The sequence below is a fragment of the Saccostrea cucullata genome, unplaced genomic scaffold (assembly GCF_032062105.1).
Source record: "Saccostrea cucullata isolate Sc308-1 unplaced genomic scaffold, CSIRO_AGI_Scuc_v1 ctg4868, whole genome shotgun sequence".
Taxonomy (NCBI): Eukaryota; Metazoa; Mollusca; class Bivalvia; order Ostreida; family Ostreidae; genus Saccostrea; species Saccostrea cuccullata.
In genome coordinates this window covers 30,629-54,973 of record NW_026936993.1, presented here as the reverse complement: position 1 = coordinate 54,973, position 24,345 = coordinate 30,629, and the positions used below count along the sequence as shown (strand labels likewise).

The 24,345-nt window shown below is 34.0% G+C and overlaps 1 protein-coding gene across 3 annotated transcripts in view; it reads left to right on the top strand.

Annotated features, from left to right (window-relative positions):
* LOC134247029 (uncharacterized) overlaps positions 1 to 24,345 on the top strand; it is a 44,974-nt gene that overhangs the window by 5,509 nt on the left and 15,120 nt on the right. For 2 of the 3 annotated variants that reach the window (XM_062729374.1, XM_062729376.1), the window contains exons 9-14: positions 1,230 to 1,349; positions 1,553 to 1,675; positions 2,180 to 2,233; positions 2,440 to 2,661; positions 17,746 to 18,363; positions 18,569 to 18,666. In XM_062729374.1, the coding sequence (XP_062585358.1) occupies positions 1,230 to 1,349; positions 1,553 to 1,675; positions 2,180 to 2,233; positions 2,440 to 2,661; positions 17,746 to 18,363; positions 18,569 to 18,666 (1,235 nt within the window). The remainder of the gene's footprint in view (positions 1 to 1,229; positions 1,350 to 1,552; positions 1,676 to 2,179; positions 2,234 to 2,439; positions 2,662 to 17,745; positions 18,364 to 18,568; positions 18,667 to 24,345) is intronic. The other variant, XM_062729375.1, reaches the window with a different exon arrangement.

Below are 24,345 nucleotides of genomic sequence, written 5' to 3'. Positions count from 1 at the left end.
TAACTCTCGATTACCGCCTACAGTTTGCATCCATTTAATTCAATATTACAATGTAACAGCAAATTGTCCATAAAATCTGTATTTAGTAGAAAAAACATTTCAATTGTAATTGATTAATTTTTTCAATACCAGCGGTGAACTGTAGATTATTTCAATCCAGCAATTAAACGGTGTAGTTGATAGTCGCAGTACCATAAGGCAACACACTGATCAGAATTTTACAAATGTACACGCCTTTTGTAACATGAAAAATATGTAAGACTGATAAATCGGAAAAATCATAGGAAAACTTTTGATATTATTATCCATAGACTTCAGTGAGACTAACTCTTCAGGAGGCGCTCCATCACATAACGTAGTCATCATGTGACGTCTATAAATAGAAAAATGTACCTTATTAAAACATCCCCGCGTTTTCCATTGAAGTCTGAATTTCAAGCATCATCATACTTCGTAATAGTCTTGGATCTGATTAAATATTCTTCATATCTTTTCATATGCTATTTGGTAATAAATTAAACATAAAAAATATAATTTGGATTGAATTTGTAAAATGACTGTCCATAAGACCATTAAAAGGGAATTTTGGTTTCACGGTGGGTGGGCTGGGGGTACTATGTTTTAAACTTATTTTAAGTTTTCCGTTGAGTTCTTTAGTGAAAGCTACCGCAGCTCCGTGTTTGCTTTGTTCCATGTGTGTATTTTATAGACATGCAATTTAATTTGAACAATAGAGATTTCATCTCATATTTCACCCCATTAAGGATCAGATTATATTTTTTGTGAGTAAACTTTCTATGAAAAAAAAGTTTTTAGTTCTTGTTATTGGCTTTTTTTTCTACCTGATCAAAGACAATTACCTTCCTTGCCAGTCTAGTCCATATGAATTCATTTAAACATTCCTACTGCAAATCAGATAGCATGGTAACAAAAAACAGTACATATGAAAAGACTTTTTAAAATTAAAGAACTGCTCATCCACGTAGGACATTGGGTTATTTAACTATTTTCTTTTGCCCTTGATGGTATAATCTTCGCATGACATAAAAACAATTTTTTTATGTTATCGAATTATGTATTTGTTGCTTAGCTAGTTATACGGTTTTTATTTATTGAATTGCTTCTAGACACCCAATATGAAACTAAGACCTTATGACTAAACTTGACCTTGAATTTCGACTTCAGACTTAATGTTTTTCAGATAAAAAATGGAACTGTTTTATTTTTAGAAGGTGCTTTTGGAGGTAAGTATGAAAGAGATTTCCCTGATGATTCTATCGAATATCAACAAGACCAAAGAGAGAGAAAATTTTCCAGAGAGAATGAAGGAATAACAAGGTTATATACAAGTATGTAAAAACTTCTCAGTTTATCATATTCTCGTCTGTTTAATGACCATTTATTTAGCCAACGATTCACCGGATGGGCATTCGAAAGAAAAGATTATACAGGATAAATGTCAGGTTGTTGGAATTAATTGCTTTGACTTATTTAAGCAATATCTGCTGTTGGCACAGGCACCATCGATACAATGTTTTCTTTTTCATATCAGGAGATAATGCTAACGAGGACCGTGGACTTTCTTTTTTACAAAACTTAATATCAAAACCGCGAGAGATGAATGACAAAGACAGATTTTTAAAACCGGAAAGTAGAGATGAAATACAAGACATAGGTATGTTTTCATCAAAATCATGTAGTTTTCGTAGGTTCAACTTACATGTACTTTAAAATGTGTATCTCATTGTTTGTCAAACAACAGGTGTAAAAATCTTATTAACGAAAGATCCAAGTGATTCCAATATATGAACAATTTGCATTTTTAACGTGTCAAATTTGTTTAACATTCAAAGGCTTAAATTAAGATAAAACGAAACTCGCCGGATGTTAGAGTGTACACGTTGTCTGTGTATTGGAGTTACCTAACTTACCACTTAATTCATAAATAAAGTTATGATTGGTCTAGTTGATTGTAAATATCGAAGTATTATGAAAGGTGACGTCAGCTGTACATTTTTGCGCGTCACCTTTGCATATTTGGCGCAGGACTCTAAACAAAAATGACAATGAACATAACTTCAGTACTTTTACTTTTAAAAAATGTTATATTTATCCAAGTAATATCGTCGTACAATTTTTATCTTGTAACTAAAGCTTTCCAAATTTTAAATTTGTTTAGAAGACGAACAGGGGTCAATTAAGACAGAGAGAAAAGAAGAGGCCAAAGCTATTGGTATATTCTCACTAAAAGCTTTTGTATTACTTTAATCCTACTTAACAAATAATATATTGTGTCTATAAGAACAACTCAGATGAGAAGGGGCGAAATTAAGAAGTAAGCATCCACTGATATATAGAATCAAATCTATTATAAAAAAAATCCCATTTACCTTTAGCAAAGGAAAGATTAAAACCATGTTTTTTAACATTTGTTATCAGATCCTGAAATCCAAACTGAGAATCTTTTGCAACACATGAAGACTAAAATGACAAGAGTGCGACATGCACGAGGGATCGTTGTTGGATGTACAGGAGCAGGCAAAACAACGCTTTTATACAGACTTATGGGAAGAAGTCTTAAAGAAATCAAAGAAATTGAATCCACTTTAGGTCTTCAAGTGTACGAGCACATATTCACTGTGCAAGACAAGTCTTTTCAAGGTAGGAAAATGTTAAGAATTCAGACTTTTGCAAGCTAATATATCTATATTATAATAACAGTTACTTGATCTGAAGGATCGTATCATGTTGAGCTTACAGGCGCAGATTATCGAATCAAACGAGACTCCAAGCTTCGAGTCTGATATGATGATCTACGCCTTTCAAAAAGACATGATTCGACTCCTTGGATCACATAACTGATATAATGATAACTTCATCATATACAGTTTAATATACCCCTTCTTATTTGCTTAATATATTAAGGTAAATGTGATGGGACTTTTTAACAATACTCAGAGACGTAAGCGTAGTCATGGACATCGTTCGTACAAAAAACCTGCAATACACGACGTCTCTTTTGATTCATTACTACCTTATGTAAATCAACAGTTAGGTCTACATCACATTCGAACCAAACTTTACTCTGTGCCTTTGAATCTTTTAAAAAGTCTTCTTGAAAAGACCAAGGAACGTCCAAACTTAGATTCCTCGACACCTGAATATAGGCTCGGTTCTGTGATTATGGATATTGCACATCATAGGCTTTTTAAACCCGCACGTTTCACGGAAGAAAATGCAGCTAAAACAATCCGTCTTTTCCTTAAACTTCAATATGCCAATAAAGGAATTGACGCGGTTAATATAAGTAATATTCTTAATCACAAAAGGGTCGAGTCTTGTATTCCACCATATTTCAAGTTAAAGACTACGCCTTGTATTTCCTACAAATATACATCGACCATTGCTTCCAAACTTTTTAATTACAAAAACACTTTACATGGCCTGGATATTGACTATCTGAAAAATAATCCCCTTTCGTGTTCATGTTCTTCTTCGCCCTAAAACTAAAGTCCTGCTGGACACGTTATTACAGGTGACGTAAAAATAATTCGTATTGAGGACCTTAGATCACTTATTTTAAAAGGTCCTACATACAGGGAACCTGATCCTTCAACTGGCGTCGGAATTTCATAAATATTATGGATTCTGTTGAAAATTATGCCAGACGATGGGCTAAATATGAAAAAGAAGACATTGACACCTTGTCAGAATGGATTAAATGTATCAGATCCATGTTAAAGTCACGTATTAAAAGATTGAGGGGCAAAATGAAAACCATCTATCCTTCTGTGTTCAATAAACCAGAAGTGAAAAAAGAATTAGATAGATTACACGATCAGTACGTACTGGTTCCTGTCGACAAAGCAGGTAACAACATTGTCATCGTTTGTAAGGCTCATTATATAAATTGCATTCTAGAAGAACTTGGATTTAATTCTACGTGACAGGTGCGGTTGGTGTAATGACCTTTAACGAATTCCTTTTGCATTCGCCCAGACAAGACACAGCGGATCCAATTGAGTAGGCTTTCTCATGCCCCTTAGTGGTCTTGTTTGGCAAGCAGCCTCTCATGTGGGAACTTGTCAAATGCTTTTAAAAAGTTCAACAGCACTGCATCAACCTGGGTGTTGGTATGAATACTCAAGGCAAGGTCCTGGAATGTTTTTATTAGATGCACAGTACATATAAGATCCGCAATGGAGATATCGACTATATTTTGTACTTAAAAATGTATACATTATCTGGATTGCGATTATTTTCAGTAAATCATTTATATCAGAAAATTGTTATTATTATCAATAAATCTTGTCATATTGACAAGTGTATTGCGATCAGTGACTTGTTTATAACTTGTCATGTAGGATTTAACTAACAACAAAAGGCACGCTGTCGTAAGTTTTTATGTAGTTGGATGATTTCGTAGGTGTTGAATTAGCAAATCATCTCATTTTGTGGTATTTTAAAGAAATTGAGTGATACTCAGCGAGATATTCGCTGTTTGGGAAGTCCATTGTTGTTTAACGTTGGTCAACAGATGCCAAGAAGAATTGGTAATACTTGTGTAACTGGATGAGCCATCTCTTTCAGAAATCTAGTGAAGATCTCATCTTCGCCAGTCACTTTATTTAAGCTGGTGTTGGGTGAAGGATATGAAAAAAAGAACAGTATTAAATCTCAACGTCCATTTAACAATATACATATTATGTGTTAAACTGTCAAGGTAGTACATTAGTTCGTGGTCAAGATCTTTTGGCATCTTCGCTTCGTTGGCTTTCTTCCATAGCTGGATGAAGCGTATGACGACTGGTTTATGTCAGAAGGGCACTATGCTTGCATGTGTCAATAATGGTCATGTCATGGTTATCGAGAACCGTATGTACATGGTACATGTATGCACCTGTTCAGTAATAAGTGACGGTTCGTGTTAAAAATATCTAAGGTGCTAGAATTTTGAGTAGGAAAGTCTACCACCTGCTCACCTTCAATGATAAGTAACGCATTGATAAAAGTGGTTTTGATACCTGCTGTGTTATGCTGGGTTGAAGAGCTGAACAACTTCGAGTCAATATAGGGCAGATTGACATCGCCTTCGACCCATATGTGCGAACGTTAATATCTCCTACAGCGTCTCTATGTATTGCATCTTACCGCTTGGTTGCTGTTAAAGCGAACAATGATATATGTGCTCTACTGTGCTCACAGGTGATCACAGCAGTTGTAAATTCTGTGGTAGTGGGTGTCTGTATCAACTTGGACCCCATCAACGTTGTATATGGCAATTATCACTGCTACGCCTTCATGTGGTCGACAATTTGATCCATTCTAGTAAAGAGGTTGTCAAATAATAATCTTAAATAGGGAATAGTGACTATAAACTCCTGTATTATAAATAACAGAAACTTTTCTACATTTAAACTTTACATTTTTAATTAACAAAATTTGATACACCAAAATAAACTGCTTGGGTGTGTGGCCCTCCGTGTCCCTCGAATGTCGGTAGACTTTGGTTCCAAACAGTGTTTGACACACACTTCTATCGCTACTACTACAATACTGCTGCCAAGGTGGCTCAGACACCCCTTCCAAGTGCAAAAAGATTACACTTCCCCCTCTCCAGTGCCGAAGAAGTTAAACATCCGTCTTGCGTTCAAGACTGTGAGATGTGACTGTTACGGGCCGCCACCTCTACACATACAGGAATGACATAATGGAATGATCAATGAGAAATGTTAAATACCATACACAGAATAATATAGACATACAATTTACGCTGTGAAACGTAACAGTGCAATATGTACAATGCAATAATCGCTATACTTTATAACAGTTTTTACCGAACATAAAACCTACAAATAAAGACACAAACAACCCACCGTACTTTTAAGAATTAAGCAGTTCCGAATACAATGTAACTATAAATAACAGAACTTAAGAAATATAAAATGGAGTAGCTTAAAGTTGCATATTTTAAAAATTCCGTGTCTGTATGTTTTAAGATATTTACAACTTTATAAAATAATAAAAACAAACGCAAATAATCCTTACATGTACCTCATAGAAGTAGGACCATACCCATAATCTTACATTAAGGTTGGGTTGAAATACCCTCAGTGGTCTGCCATGTGCATAAGATCAATCAATTAGATTTTACATGTTGAAGTTTTGAAAACTTTGTTCAAATTGAAGCACGGGCTAACCAAAATTTTAAAGGTCAAGTGATTTGAGGTATAAAATGGGATAAATTTAGCCAGTGAAAAATGGAGGCTCCCCACAGTTGAATACAAATTACTTGCATGTTCGATTTATGAGATTTTAGTGTTTAATTTTAATAACCAAACATTCTTTTTCCACTGTTGCGTACACACTTTCACACTCTTTCAACTTCCTACTCGCTTATGCTACTGGTAATTTTGATCTTCTTGACTCTGTTACAACACAGCCAGTAAACCTCTATCAGATGCATCAGTCTGAAGTATAAACGACTCCTTTATGTTTCGTAGTTTCAAAATAGGAGAATAAATTAAGAACGACCTCAAAGACTGATATGCAATTTCTTGACATTTTCCCAACACAAGTTTGGTCGGACACCCTTTTTCTAGTCAAATCTCTTAACGGCAAGGCAATGCATGCAAAATTTGGAACAAACTTACGATTAAATCCTATTTATCCAAGGAATGATCACAGTTGTTCCTTAGTTCCTGGCCTTGGCGTATAGCCTTGACGATGTCTGACATTGGTCTCAACTGTTCAATGCCAATCACATGATCTATACAATTCAAACTGGGCTAGGCAAATGAGCACGTACTTGGTTTAGCGGTTAGACCTGCTCTACGTAGCCGCTGAAAGAGTTCGTCAAGTACTATGAGATGATGTTCAAATATTTTTGTTAAAATAATTATGTCGTCAATAAAATTGTCAAAATTTTGATGTCTCTCAAAACTTTCCGCATCAATCGTGAAAAAGTAGCTGGCGCTGTGACTAAGCTAAAGGTCATAAGAAAAAATTGAAATAACCCTTTACTTGTTCTAAAAGGTGTCTTTGGTTTAGATGCTTTTGTCAACTTTATTTGCTTATACCTCTTTGATAAGTCATTTTTTTTTTTTAGAAATAATTGTTCCCTGCAAATTTTCCAAACATTTCATCGGCGTCTGGTATTAGTTCAAAGTAAGAATTTGTCTGTCTGTTTAGTAGCCTAAAGTCAATACAAAACCGATTGGTACATTCTTCTTTGGAACAATAACTATTGGTGAACAAAAAGGAGACTCTTACGGTTCAATGATTTTTAATTTCATCATGTCACTTACCTCCTTGTTAACTGTTTCTTCCAAAGAAAAGGGAATTGAAAGTGTTTTAACATTTATTGGCTTATCACTTACCATGTGAATGTCATGTTCTAAAATATTAGTGCTTCTTGGTTGGTCTTGAAGAACGTCATCGTACTTGGCTATGATACTCTTCAACGTTTACCTCTTTTCAGTTAATAGCGAACCATTTATATCTACCGCTGTGCCTCGGTCAGCATCCAGTGTCGGATAGTCGTCTAAATGTCCTTCCTGTGTTCCGTCTTTCACACAATTCACAAATGTAGCATTTACTGTACCAAATACACTTTCACAACAAGAACTTTGTTACCTTGAATTCTTTCGACATATTTCTTCAGGAGATTATTGTGAAAGGTATTTACCTTCGCATTCATTTTTAACTGGTAATGTACATGGTTTACCTTCTTTACAATGTAAAAAGGACTTTTCCATTGAAGAAATAACTTGTGTGGTCTGTAGTTATTAAAATAAGAGCTTTGATTCCTACCTTCAGAGTTCTATTTCTAGCTTTTTGTTGTAGTACCTCTTTACCTGGTGGCAGATTTTTCAAGGTTTTCTCTGGCAAGCTGGGCCATGGACTGCAATCTCTCTTTCAGATCTGAAACATACCGATAGGTTGTTTTCACGTTTGGATCTTCTATTTCCTTTGTACAGAGTTCTTTCAAAATAGCCATTGGACCTCTTACTACCATTCCATAAACTAATTCAAATGGATCCCAAACTTTCCTGTGGTAACTCTCTATAAACAAAGAACAATGCATTTAACTATTTATCCCATTCCTTGGGCTTCTCTGCACAAACTTGTTTTAAGATTTGCTTTAAAGTTCCATTAAAGCGTTCAACTTACCCATTACATGAGAGGTGGTAAGACATGGTTGTCCACTGCTTCATAGAAATAAGAGGATTACTTCCTTCATAAGAGAGAACGTGAATTGCGTATCCATGTCCGTTAACATTTCTCTTGGTATACCTACCCTAGAAAATATTTCCATTAACGTTTCTGCAACTCTTTCTTTCTCTACAGCTTCTGGATAACGGCTTGAATAATGTAATAGAGTAAGTATGTACTTATTACCCTTTTCTGATTTGGAGATAAGGGACCCACTAGGTCAACTGCAACTCGTTGGAATGGCACATCAATTAAAGGCATACGTTCTAAAGGCACTCTGCTCACCCTAACTTTCTGACGAGTACGCTGGCAGATATCACATGACTGACAAAACTGTCGGATGTCATTCTGGAGTCCTGGCCATAGCCCAGGTTATTGTCCGCCGAAAGCCTAGATCTCCTGCTAATAAAGAATCATGTGCTAACCTCAAGACTAATGAGCGAAATTTCTCTGGAACTACAAGCTGAGAAAATACCGTATTGACGCTGTCATCGTTCGCTACAAATTATCTTTAAAGCAACCATTCTTTATATACTATTTTACCTTACCGTTTTTCTTCTGGTGAACGGTATTATGTTCTGTAAAACCCCTTATTTTGGAAAGTGTTTATACAGTGTGGTTCCATTTCGTCTGTTATTATGTCGAGTACCTTTAGAGGTTGATAAGGCTTCTCACTGTTCCGCTTTTATTGTCTAGTTTTTACTGCATTGACTTACCAATTTTCGTTTACTTTGTCTGGTAGTCTTGCATCTGGAACATTTCCTATTATGAAATCATACACTGGATTTTCCATACACCATACCTTGTGATGACCACTCAAGTAGAGAGTATCAAGGAAAACTTCCGCCACAGGAACTGTAATTTTAGATTCGTCAGCTAAAACACACACCTGCTGCTTACCATCTATAAGATCTTCCTCACTTACCTTGGATTTCCGGACAACAATTCAACTGCAACCAGTATCCCTCAAAACTTGATTACCATTAATATAACCCGTAGAAAAAGGCATTGAAAAGTAGTTTAAAGACTTCGTACAAGCAGAAATAAGTGTAAACTGCGACATCTTCAACATCGAATCTACTATAGAAGGTAACATACATATACTTACACAACAGACTGGTTTGTCTTCTTTCTGTGTAGTGGGTAATTCTCCTTCCGTTCGTACTTCAGATACACTACCAACAACCATTTTAGCTTTACATTCTCAAGCAATATGCCCTACTCTGTTACACATAAAGCATCCTCATTTTTATCAGGGTACAAACTTACCAGTATTTTTGTTTTACTCTGTACATTGTCTTTGTTTTGAGTACCGTTGCCTGTTTTCTTGACTGGTTCTTGTTTCTTTAGTAATAAACCCTTACCTTTATCTACTGCCTGGATTGAGCTCAAGTTTCTAGCATCTTTATATTAATCTGCAAGATCCACCATTTTCTAAATAATCCTGTGAATGCGCTCTTTCAGAATCAAGTGTAAAACTTGACTACAAATATGTACGAACTAAACTGGTCAAGCAACATGAGATCGTACAAACCCTGAAACGGTTTTGGTGCTTTTTCCATTTTTTATCTATATATCTATCAAAATAGCTACTAAGGCGAACAGCAATTTGTGCAAAGTTTCTAATTGACAAGATCTAAACTTTTTCAGTTCAAAACGTCTAAGAAGAGCTTTTTCCAAATTCTTATAGTCTAGGGCCTCACTTTTGGGCATTTAAGAATAAACATCTACAGCTTTGCCCTGTAAAAGTGCATTTAAATTAATAGCCCAGCTTTCTTCACCCCATTGTGCTTCTGCATACCTTTTGAACCGTCTAAGGAAACTGTCCATCTCAACGTGAAGTTTATTAAATACAGGAAGCTTTGGAGCTTTAGGTGTAACTCGATCATGACTGTAATCAGATTGCACATCTTTGCTAGTATTAACAACCTGTGTTTCAATCTCTTTCTCAACTTTCATCTGTTCAATCTCATACCAATATCTCTCCTTTTCTAACTCTTATGACACTTTCTCTTTTTCTTTCTCACAATCTATTATTTTCTTCGCTAATTCTCTTTCCGCATTTCTTTCGTCTCTCTGAATAGCTTGTTGTTCCCTAATAAAAGTTGTTATCTTGTCATCTATCAACCCTAAGGACTCTCCATATTCTTTCAATCCTTTTAGAATGTCCATTTTCTCATAACTTGAAAATGGGATATATGACAGAAACCTCACATCACATTGGACACAATAGATAGTTAGTTTTGAACTTACTATGCAATACCCATGGCAAGCAATTTGGATGCTTATACAGTCCAGCTAACTGAGACATTGCCGACTTTTGGAAACACTTCTCAGAGGTCTCAAACATCCAAAACAAGACAATTCTTCTACAAAACACGTAAAATGATCACACAACAGAAACAAAATAACAAATGCAAAAAATAAACTTGTATGTTACATAAATGTCAAGAAATTGTAACACTGCTATTGGTAAAAATTGAAAACAGATATTGGTTTCTTTTTACAATGACTAAATATGAGAAAGGATCAACTACCTCTGTTCTCCACTTCTGACACCTTTTTTTCAAATAATGACCTTGCGTAGGAAATAGTGACCCAAAACTTATCTCTTGTAAATAACAGAAAAATTTTCTACATTATTTTATACCTTATATTTTTAATTAACATAAATTGATACAACAAAATAAACTGCTTCGGTGTGTGTCCCTCGAATGTCGGTAGTCTATGGTTCCAAACGGTGTTTGGGACACACAACTGTCTCTACTACTACAATACTGCTGCCAAGGAGGCTCTCCAGTGCCGAGGAGGTTACACACCCGCCTTGTATTCAAGACTGTGAGATGTGAGTGTTACGGACCGCCACCTCTACACATACAGGAATGACAAACAGGAATGATCAATAAGACCTGTTAAATACCATACACAGAATAAAATGGACATACAATTTACGCTGTGAAACGTTTCAGTGCAATATGTACAATGCAATAATTACTTTATAACAGTTATTACCGAACATAAAACCGACAAATTAAGACAAAAATAACTCATCGTACTTTTCAGACTTAAGCAGTATCGAATACAATGTAACTATAAATAATAGAACTTAAGAAATATGAAATGGAGTAGCCTAAAGTTGCATATTTTAGAAATTCCGTGTCTGTGTGTTTTTAGATATTTACAACTTTATAAAAAAAAAATAAAACAAACGCAAATAAGGCTTACCTCAACGAGGCAGAACCATACCCATAATTCTACACAAAGGTTTTGTTGAAATACCTTCAGTGGTCTGCCATATGCATACGATAAACCATTTAGATCAATGTAGAAGCTTTGAAAACGTCCTTCTACCTTGAAAACCTTGTCCAAACTGAAGCACGGGCTCACCAATGTTTTAAAGTTCCAGTGATTTGAGGTATAAAATGGTATAAATTAACCCAATGAAAAATGGAGGCTCCCCACAGGTGAATACAAATTAATTGCGTGTTCGATTTAGGAGATTTAAATGTGACAGAAGTCTTCCTTTTCCATGATTCTCTCATGTAGCCAGGCGTCTTTGGCAAATGTAATGTATGGGTCAATGGCTAATTGTATTCGGCACGTCGGCGCGCCAGCGCGTCCATCTCATCCCAATATCACAAAAGTATTTTCTACCTGCATTTAAACACTTAAATGACAGCGATTTTCTAATAATTTAAGCGTTATCGCTTATATTCAAGTCGACAGCCCGAGCCCGAGCCCGATTGCATTTCTTTAAAGGTGGATCAAGAAAAATTTCCTTAGGAAGTGGTGGCTCACTTCACAAGGGAAGAGGTCCAAGGCATAGGTTTAGTAAATTTACTTTGTTAGTTTAAATGCCCTTTGATCCATGCATGCCTTAACACAATTGGTGCAAGATTAATCTGAAATTTACCCGAATTTTGAAATTGGCCTACTTCTGATGTCTCTCTCTCTCTTGTATATATATATCAAAACTTAAGATTTAGCATTTAAAGATGTTGATTGCTTTTTATATAAATTTATTAAATGTTCAACATATTATATATAGGCCTAGGAACCGGGGAGGGGGCTTACACAGATAGACATCATATTAAATATTGGTCGTAGGTTTAGCCCCTACTTTCTAACTGACATGTTGCAGTGTAGTCTACGAAGGATATGTATTAGTGTTTAAAACAACAAAAATAGGTACTGAAAAAGTTCGCCCCCCCCCCCCCCCCCCCAACGAATTAGGATTTCGTGTTTGGACAATAGATACATTTTTCTTTCTTATTTTTTGCTTGTTAGGATTTTTCAAGTTCGCATTTTTTCTCTTTCACTTACCCTCCCCCTGGCCATTTCAATTAGCTTCCGACGCCAATATATCAAATTAAAATTTAGCAGTATTACGTTATGACCTTTGTTCGGGTGGATCTTCATTGTTCACATCACTGAACTCAGGATTATTATTGTTCTCGTCGGTACACGTACTAACGTTTTTAGTAGTGGTAGCTGAGGCTTTCTTGAAACGACCTTTTCTATTTCTTTCTCGTTCACCATTTCCCTCCATTTCCATTTGTTTACATGAAGCTACGATATTTTATTATTCTTTTTTGAAAGAAGAGTTCCAAAAATCATAAATGCCGGAATTCATGATACGAATAAACTTTTTCCGGATTTTACGGAGTTACAAAACCTTGCTGAGGATTGGAGTCCCTTAAGGTCATCTAAGGATTTGATTTTCATGGTTATAAGCTGCAATGCATTGGTATCAGTGTCGAAAAATTATTCCTTGTCAAATCTAAATTAATAGTACTGATACGAATTATTATTATTAAGAAGAGAGGTCTGAGGATGGGGAGAAACTTTAGTAAAAGAAATGGCTTTGCTATCAATAGTCCTTTAAAAAAACTTTGGTCAGAAAAAAGTACAAACGCTTTATTGAAAAAATTGATCAAGAAAAAGTCTTACACTTTTTGGTAAATCATTCTAAGGTACCGTTATATATAGTGTGATCAAAACAAACCTTACCTTTTGACTCTGTATAATCGCGTCATTTTCTTTTTTATTTAATTCTTATAAACTTCCTTATAGTGAATAAATGAACATAACTTGAAAAAGTAGTGATAAAAGTGTGAAATATTGAATGTTATTGAAACCTTCATTAAATCAACACATATCAGTACCTTCAGTACTTTAATTGGTGGAGGATATCGAGTCCGATGTTGCATAAGCGATAAATATATTAAAAAAAATCTGTTGCGCGAGCGCGCGGACGTGCCGAATACATATAGTTGGGTCAACATCCGACAGTAAGTTTCATAGAAACTTTATTTTGGCTTTGATGCTTTGGAGGTTGACGCCTATATAACATTTATCTCTTTTGTCAAATTCATGTTGGAAACTTGTTGTGACGACGTGTGTTTGGGCGGTCCTACTGTGTCAAAGTCAGAGACCATGGAAGTATGAGTATGACAGTAATACTAGCTTTCATCGGTCTTGCCAAAAGCTTCATTAATAAGATGTTTATATTTATGCATATTGTGTGAAACCTTAATTCATAGTTATCACGTTGTATGCAATGCACCTCTGTTGACCATTTACATATATTTGGAATGAAAAATTCGGTAATCTGGTTACTGAATTAGGGTGGTGGTCATTTGATTTAACATGGCAAGGACAAATACATACAGAAGGGCTTGTCTTACAAAGTATTTTAGGTGGCATTGTGAACTGATGTTTTTTTCACAATACAAGTGACTGCTAAGCATATAAATATGCTGGAACATCATTACAATTATGAGGATTATTAAAAGCTGAGCTAACAATTATACCTATACGTTACCTGTGTTAATTTCAATTTGTTTTTATTCATAATTTGAAAGTAAAAGTAAATTTGTTTACTTTCGGTTGTAGATTATGCATATCATTCACTGAAGGAAAATTCTATTTCTGGAAAATAGTATGTGTAAATATGGCGTAATTCTGAATAAAAAAATCTTTCTATTTGTTTTGTTACTTTATCTAAAGATAGGACTTTCTGTAAACTACGCTATTAAAATCAATCGTGTTTCGTAGATATCACAGATTTTAAACAAAAACTATTTATTTCCGACTATGATAAAAATAAAATATAACAGCGATCGAATCATCTCGAGTCTTACCTTAAGAGGTAGGAGAAAAAAAATACCTGTATTAACATCAAAGGATGTTAAAAAATTATACAATTCCCGTTTTATTTAATGTAGGATGGAAGAGATAAAAAGTCCCGTCTTTTGGATACACAGCACATTTAAGGTTACAGTAAGGAGGCGAGGCCTAATTTGTACGGGAAATGTCTACTATGACGTCCCTTATGATATAAGGTCTTCAAAATACAACAAAATGGAAGTATTTGCTATTTCAAACAGCTGGATAGCTGTATACTACATACAAACTTACTATTACATGCAATTTTGTCGTTTGTTAAATTCCACACAACAGTATATGAACGATGCATCGATCACAATGCACTTGTCTATGTGAAGTCATCTCGCAAAAATGACGCAGTTTGTACACAGTGAGAGGCTGATCAAGTCACATTTTGTACAATGAAAAATGTCTTTTGTTCTAAAATTAAATATTATTTGCAGTTCAATAAAAACTCGTTAACTTGAATGTGATGTTTATTTTAGTATTTTTTTTCATAAACTGTACACGTGTACATTCTCCAGACAAGCGATACTGTCGTGTGTATGCAGATTCATTGAAAAAGTTCTGGAAGGGCTCTAATAAATTGATTTATTGAAAGGGCATATACTCAATGTATCTTGTCAAGATTTTACACATAAACTCAAGAAGCATGAAGATATTTGAAAAGTGCAACGAACCTCACAAAATCTTTTAAATAAATTAATTTTAGTTATATCTTATGTAGTTGACCAGCAAAATATTCAACCTGCCGTCCAACAAGTTAAATTCTAGCAATTATAAAAGCAATATTGAAATGTATATATGATCCCTAAACTGTAAGTGTTATTGATAAAGTCATCTGATGTCGACATCATATGGCAAGTCTAAATAAAAAATCTATATGTCCACAACATGTAGATTTAAACCACATTACATATTTTGATATCAGTGAAATCCTAAAAGGAATCTCCAACCCTAATAAAGAATGTAATTTTATCTTAAAAAATCGCCGTTATTTTCATTTGTAACCTTAAGGGTGATGCGTATTTTAAGTATTATCATTAAATTCAATAAAGGTTAACTTGATAATTCATGGATGAGGTATTTAAACATTTGTATCAAATTTTGTGAAAATGTCGTTGCGTCTACATGTATGTAGTACATTCGAGATTCTTTTAATTCTTTTGCTAGTAAGAAAGGCTCGATAAGTTCCGATTGAGTTTAAAGTCAACTAACCAATGAAAACATGGGGCTGTTTGATTTCAAAATCGATGAACTAATTTTAGTTGATAGAACAGCAAAGCCATAATTGCTCATAATTATATGGAAGAATAACAAAACCATGATTGCTACTTTAATTAAACGGGGATTGCTTCTCAGCAGATTTTTAATCTCAACCTCTATTTAAAAACTTATATATATTGTATATTGAATTTTTAATTAAATGACATTTTTATTTTATGGTGACTATAATCTCAATGATTAGGAAATGTTATTATCTTATTAAAATATTACGTCATAATATTATTTACGGTAAACGTGGGTAAAAGTAAGTGAATAACTATCTTCAGATTGGTTTTTGCGACTATTAATGCCGATTTAACGGTCACAAACTGAGTTTTTCCGGCTACGCGTTTTCCTATGCGAACGCAATCCATGTATCTTGATTGTTGTTTACGTATCATTTTGTTGAGTTTCATAATATAAATTACGTCTTGAAAAATTGTGTTTCATGTTGCTCTGTTATGACGTTACAATGAAAAGCTTTCAATCTCGTCAATACTTGTTTAACTACTTCAAACAACAGTCCATCGGCCAATCCAAAGGTAATTTACAGAACAATTGCATTAGAATTGGATTCTATAAATTCAATTAAACTTTATGCAATTAAAACCCCATGATTAAGTTCAATACCGAAAACATTTAGTGGGGAATTCTATTTTGTTTCGGAAGGTTTTTTTGCAAAAGAAAATGAATTCATTCTTCCTCTTTCGAAGTATTCAGTATTCTTTAGATTCAATATTTTGGTGTTGTGAGATCTTCTATGCTGGTTCCAAATTATTTTATATAAATATGTATTTTCGTGATGTCTATCAACATATTTTTCAACTTGTCAACTTATATCAAATACAACGTGAAAGTCCTTGAAAAAAATCTCATTTAAGCTTAAAACTAGCACTCTTTTAATAATAACTAAAAGTTAACACCACATACCCATTTTTTTCCTGCATCTATAAGATAATTTGATTGATTGATTGAATGTTGTTTAACGTCCCTCTCGAGAATTTTTCATTCATATGGAGACGTCTACACTTGCCGGTGGGGGGCTACATATTATGTCCTACATTCGGCACTCAGGGCCTTTGAGCAGTGAGTAATCTTTTTCGTGCCAGCATCTACTGCGACCAAGGAGCCTCATTTTATAGGTCTCATCCGAAAAACCAGTCTCCACATTTCACAATGGAATTCGAACCCGCGACGTAAGGATAAACTCCTTACTTTGCGACTCTAGAGCAGACGCTCTAAACACAAATTGACAGTACTTTTACGTACAAAAAAATTCTAAAATGAGATTAATTATTAACACGTACTTTAATGAAACAAGAATATCAACAGTCCCGTTTAAAGTCATCATTTGTAAGATCTATGGTCGATGCATATTGACCTTGTCACAAAATACAATTTGTAATTGAGTAAAAATACTGACTGACGTTTTTTTATACTAATTGTTAGACCATTAGTTATATTACAATGAATTAAAGACGGATTTTCCCGTCATTTCCCGATCATGACAAGACGCAAAAGGCAGGTGTGACGAGTCGGCTTAATCGTCAACAGCACCTGATCCAACCTCTGATGTTTTGGAAGTTTGTTTTTGCTCTGCTCTTATTTTGTATTGCTTATTGGACGTGTGATCTACAAAACTGTTCAATATCGTCATATATTTCATATGATTTTATTGCTTTTGATTTTTAAAAAACAGAAATACGTCCTTTTTAGAGCAGGACCCAACTTTCTTACGAAAGATACGGAAAATGCAGCCCTTAAAAATGCTTCACTCATATGGAGATTTACAGTAGAGAGAAACAATTTTCGAAATAATCTCGGCAGACAGGGCCATTTAATAGTAATGGCTCTTTAACACGCCAGCACCTACTGCTGCCACGCAAGCAAGTCGCGAGTTCTGACAACAATATTTTACGCAAAAAAGCATTACTTTCATGCTTACTTTACCCAAGTGATATATTCCAGCAGCTTTGGAGTATAAAGTTCTTTAAGGGAGGGTTGATTTATGTTCCTCTACTGACAAAAAGTAAAACAAATATAGTATAAAGCTTTTTTGTTTTATAAACGTGAAATTAATTTAATTTTTTGTTTTAGCCACAGATCACCATTCTCACAAACCTTTGATTAGAATCCCAATATCTTCATTGAAAAAAAACGAAAATGATCTTTCTGATAAAAAAACGATGATGGACAAGGATAATTTTCCTAAAAAAGAGGATGTTGATGATTTTCCTACCGAAATGGTTGGATCAAATCTTGAGGTTGAAGATTATATTGCCAAACTCCCTGTCTCCGGTGATGAGTCCAATTTTCAAAAATGTACAAAAATCGAAATCAGTGAAGAATTAGGAGATGTGGAAAAATGTTTGAACCTTCCTACTACCAATAAATGCAAGGTAAATGAAACAACTATTACAAATATAGTCAGCAATACCGAACAAAAAACATTGAAAACTCAAGTAGAAGATATAGTTTCCAAAACACTGTCACCAGAAGTAATCAGAAAGATATTGGATGCACAGGAGAACGAAATAAGTATAAGCATGATTGATTTTGCCGGACAGTTCGTATATTATGCTAGCCACCAGATCTACATGAGATCAAAAGCTTTCTACATTCTGGTTATGGACATGACAAAGGACTTTGAAGAAGTTGTCAGCCGTAAAGAAGGAGAGCAAACTGGATCTGTCTTTTCTACTTGGAAATACAAAGGTATGATTGCAATATTTTAAAAATGAAATGAATTATTTGTCCTTTAAAGAATTAACTAGCTCTGAACAAAAGTAGACGTGACTTAACTTAGTCAATAATGTTGTTTTTTTTTTCTACTACACGGTTTGATTTTAATACTGATTTGATTAGATATTATTTCTTTGCTGAAACAATTCTCATGGTCTAATAAAATTTAATTTGACAGATTATGTAGAATTCTGGCTGAATTCTATTTGTTCCTTTGGCGGTCCTAAAGTACCAGTACTCGTTGTAGCCACGCACGCAGAAGGCAAAACAGAAGATGTAAGACTTATTTTCATTTTTGGAATGAGATAAACATGTATGACAAACTTCTCTAGATGTCTGCAATCATAATTGATCTTAATTCCTACATATTTTATTGGCAAAAGTACAAGATCAAACACGTCCTTACAGCTTGGATTAATTGTGTGTTGACATAATTGTAATGAGCATTAAGTCATCAACCAAATTTGTGAAATTTATTGCTCCAGGGTCAGAGGTTCTAGTGCAAGGGTGGACTCTACAGATTATATATATATATTTAAAATATATCAAGTCTTTGAAAAAAAAATCTCTGCTTCTGTGTTTAAAATAAGCTTAGCACATAGTCATGATGATCAAGAGTGCCTCTTACAAAATTGTAAATTTTTGGGCCCAAGGTTTGTGGGTTCTGGTTTCGGGGGGTGGGGGTCTATTGATTATATAGTGAAAATGCATTATGTCTGAAAATATTCTTCTCTGCTCCTGGGTATTAAATAAACTTAGTGAATAGTTATGATGTGCAAGAATGCCTATTCCAAAATTATGAATTGTATGTCCCTAGTGTCAGGGATTCCGAGCTGGGATCTATAAATGATTTTATAGTGAAATAATATTAATTTTTTGAAAATATTTTTCTCTTCTTCTGAGAAACAAGCAGCTAGATAAACTACCTTTAGAACTATGAGCAAGAGACCTTCTTCCAGATTTGTGAATTTCAAGGCCACTGGGTCAGGGTATAAGGACGGGTAACTCTACTTTAATCAATTGTACGAGTTCTGTTCCTTTGTATTAATCAAACATTTTTATAAGCAAAGGTGAATCGGCGCTTCTATCAAAATTGTAAATAGTATGTCGCCTAGATTAAACATGAACCAAATTCAAAATTGTAGCATGATGCTCAAGTGACCTATACGGCCCATGAGCGTCTTGTTTTGAAAAAGCAGCTGTCAATGATACAGTACAAAAAAAAAGTCTGGACTTGAATTAATCGTGGGGAATGGTTGTGTATGAAGTTTAAAAGTCGTCAGTTTTTAAACTGTTGATTTTTGTAAAATCTTTTGATTTCAAATTGTCCAGTGCACAAATGCTGATTTATACCTCTAAAATTTAATTTTGAACCCGTATTGTATTGTAAATCAACAGTAATTTGTGCTAGTAAATTATTTTTATTTTTTTCAACAAGGTTCCAGATTTCACCTCGAATTTCCTTCATACAAATATCACCGATTTTGCTGTGATATTGCACATTTTTTTTAAATTCTTTATTTATTTTACACACTCTGTTTTATCAATCAAAATACATATCTCATTATAGTAGAGATTGGTTTTTCAGAAAGAGAGAGAGATGGGAGAAAAAGAGAGATATAGGGAGAGAAAGAGGGAGAGAGAGAGAGAGAGATGGCATGTTAATTCTTTTACATAAATAAACAAAAAAACTATTTCATTTCATAAAAACATTCATAAAAACGATTCCACTGATTCCAGTCGGTGTCAAAAATCTCTCTGTCACCATTTTTATATGCTAAATATTTTTGAGTTTCATAAAAAAAATAATATGTAAAGTCTATTTTTTTCCTAAGCATCTTATTGTATATATATACTATTTTATCCATAGGAACAGCAAGTTATGAATGTCTTTGTTTTTTACTAGAAATCCCAAAATAAAATTTTGCTTTGTAAATGAAAGTTGCAACCCTATCTTTTGCTCACAATATGTTTCAAAACTGTTGAGGAAGGTTTGTACATTGTCACACTCCCATAAAATACTTTTTATTGTTTCTTCTTCCATATTGCAGAAAGAACATAAGTCATTATCTCTTTTCCTTATTTTATATATGAGTTTGTACCTAGTATTTGATTTAGAATTTTGTATTGAAACCATTGCAGTTTACTATTTTTTGAAATCTCAAATGGAAGTTTAAAAATCCTTTTCCATTCATTTTCCCCTAAATTAAAATTATCATTCCATCTTGTTTTCTTAGTGGGTTCAATATCATTTACATTGATTGATTCATAAAACTGTTTCGCTTTTTTACACATTGAAAGAAAATGAGTGCTGGACAAAATTAATGGGTTAGGTAATTTTGCAATTATATCATTCGTCTCTGTTGCTTTCATCCATGCCTTTACAGCATGTGTTATACCTGCAAAATCTAAGAAATTAAGCCTTAAATTTGGATACATGCCACAAAATTCCTTAAAACTATAACAGGAACCATTTTCATCTATAAGATCATTAATAAATCTAATATTCAAGTCATACATATTTTTATTATAAATAACTTTCTCACCAATGACAATTTTAGGATAATAAAAAATGGTATGTCTCCTGCAACCTTGGATTAACTATAGTTTTTGTTATTTAATTCAATCCAACCGTCAAAGACATCTTTCCAAAACATGTTTTTAAGATTCTTCAGGAAATTTTAATATATTCAATGCTGCATGTTAATATTTTTATGAAATCTACATGAGGTAAAAAAATTTGTAAACCTTTATCTGACAGTATAAGCTGTCTCATCCAAAATAATTTAAGTGATGCAGTGAAAGGCTCTAATATTTATCATTTTTAGTCCACCTTCTTCATATTTTTTCACTAAGACACCTTTCTTTACTCTGTGTTGAGGACTGTTCCGTACAAATGAGTAGAATAATTTTTCCAGTTCCTTCAAAAGGTTTTCCGGTGGATTTGGAATAGCCATTAGTATGTGGTTAAATAGTGGTAAAACAAGAGTTTTAAGAACATTTATCTTTCCAATAGGTGTGAAATATCTTTTACTCCTTTGACTAATTACAGCTTTTATTTGTCTTAATTTTTGGTTCATAATTAAGTCTTTCAATTTCATCAACATCAACATCATACTGAATTCCAAGTAAGGTAAATCTTGTACATCCCCACTTAAGATTATACCCATTACTTAGTATTTCTTGACTAAATCTTTTGGAACTGATCCAAACTGCATAGGATTTCGAACAATTGATGTACAACCAGACATTTCTGAAATTTTCTTTAATGTTTTCATCACTTCTGTAAATGATTCTTTGCTACAATCTAAATGGATTGAAGTGTCATCTGCTAATTGGGATATTTTCTTTTCAGTTTTTTTTTACTGTAATTCCGTTTATTTTTTTTATTTTTTCTTATCATTAGAGAGGTTAAGCATTTGACCGTGTACGTCTACTTGTACGTGTAAATCTAGAAGTGATTTTACACGTTCGCGTAACTAATGCCGTGTTCTGTTTAACAAATTGAACGTGTACCGGTATGTGTAAAACGTCATTTTAGCAAGGTACTTTACAATCCATTTGTATCAAATAATCTATGACTTGAAATAAAAAAGATACATTGGATGTTCGTAATAAACTCTCAACTTCATACCAAATACCGACTGAAAAATATTTATTCCGTAGTTTGAGTATCAGAAGCTACAAGTTTTCCCCTATGTGTACTTGCGAGTCTACACGTTGTGTACAACTTGTAGAATTACGTGGCATGCAAAACTGCATGATGACATAAATTGCATTAAATTAGGGGATTTCCCTAGCTACACGTACACGTAGACGTACACGGTCATCTGCTTAACCTTTCTAAAATTTCTTCACACAAGATAAAGATATAGGGTGATAGGGGTTCCCCTTGTCTACATCCTCTATGTATATTAAATCTTTGTGAAAAATTACCACTTTTTATTAATTGTGGAATTTATATTGGTATGAAACAATTTCACCCTTTTTTGTATTGAGAGACCAAAATTAAAAACTGTAAGGGACTCTGGATAAAATGCCATGAAATAGTATCAAAAGCTTTCTCGAAGTCAATCAAAAACAACAAGTCTGGTATATTTTCTTCTTCTGTGTACTGCATTATATCATAAATTAAACGTGTATTTTCTCCTATGTACCTATTGGCAATAAATCCCGTTTGGTCACTATTTATCAATTTGTCTAATTTATTTTTTTATTCTGTTAGCAATAGATTGATTGATTTATATTGTTTAACGTCCCTCTTGAGAATTTTTCACTCATATGGAGAAGTCACCGATGCCGATGAAGGGCTACAAATTTAGACCTTTACTCGGCACTCAGGGCCATTGCAGTTAGCAGTTAGGGTTTTTATCGTGCCAACGCCTACCGTGACACGGGACCTACGTTTTTAAGGTCATATCCGAAAGACCCGTGACTTTCACTTCTATAGTGCCGAGCACTTGGCGAAGGAACAGTCACTACGCGGGTATGTTAAGGCAGCACATGGACCGGAATTCGGCGAATTAAGACTTTTTTTTATAATTATGTAACACTAATTAATCGGAAAAGTCAAGCATAAAACTTTTGTTATAAATATGCATTCTACAGACTTCAATCGGACTTATACTACATGAAGTTCGTCACCATGACGTCACCATGTGACGTCTATAATTAGAAAAAAATGCCTTAATCAAAAAGTGAAAAGTTCAACACTACCCCGGGGATAATTGAATTCAATTTGTAATAATAATTATGTAAAAACATCTCTGTACCATGAAAAGTGCTGCTAGAATCCTACTGTCCTATCATAGAAATAATTATTCAACACTTTCTGACAAAACCTTCCCAAAATTTTTACATTTTGTTCATAACACTGAAAAAATTGCATTAATTCCCGTAAACCATCCGAATCTAGCAGCACTTTTCAAAAACAAGAGAATAAGAACTTTAGATAGAAACAAAAATTAAGTTTCAAAGTGTGCGGGGTAGTGTTGAACTTTTGCATCTTATTTGTTATGAACGACAGAGGAAAGGCTGATCGGCGAGTAAACACCCTCCCTGTTTTAATACTACGAAGAAATTGTTGAAATATATTACCATACCTTATTCATAAGCTTTATTCCCACATGAATCACACATGGTATTCATTCTAAATGCTTTTAAACTCCGATTTCGTGTGTTTGTTTACATGAATTTTCGTTACGTTTCACTTTCACTCTGCTACTGCATGATCAACAGTTTTGACGTCACGGGTTTGGTATTTAACCCTTGTGATAACTACAGAGACCCAGAAACGACAAAATTTTGTTTGTATAATGCCTCTGCATATTTTGATTAATTTTTACAACCTCAAATCAATCTTAGATATCGATTATAAGAAATTGTTATCTCTTAACTTCACGTCATATAGCTTACTATGACGTCATATCATATAGGCAAGTTTAAAAATATTTGGTTGTAACCTAAACTTACCTGCGTACCTTTGTTTACGTATTAGGTATGACGCAGCGACGCGATCGAGTATCGAACCCGGGCCTCCCGATCACGAAGCGAACGCTCTACCTCTAGGCTACCGTGACCGGCGTGTTAGCAATAGAACCTGATGCAATTTTGTATACAGTATTTAGGAGTGTTATTGGCCGCCAGTTTTTTTTTAGGTATTCAATGTATAACGAAGAGATTTTGACTGATTTCAAATATTTTTAAACTAGTTGAAAGCACAAAGCTAGAAAACGATAAAAGTGAAATAAACCAAATTCACAAGACTTATAACATGTAAGGAGATGGTCATTTTGCACATTTACAGTTTTTGAAGAGTTATCTGCCCTTAATGAAAAGAAGAAAATTTTTGATTTCACAAAATTTCTGCGGTAAATATTTTATTTTATTTTATATTTTAATAAAGAGGGAGTTTATGCATATTTTCACCAAGAGATTTATTTGAAATTCAAATTA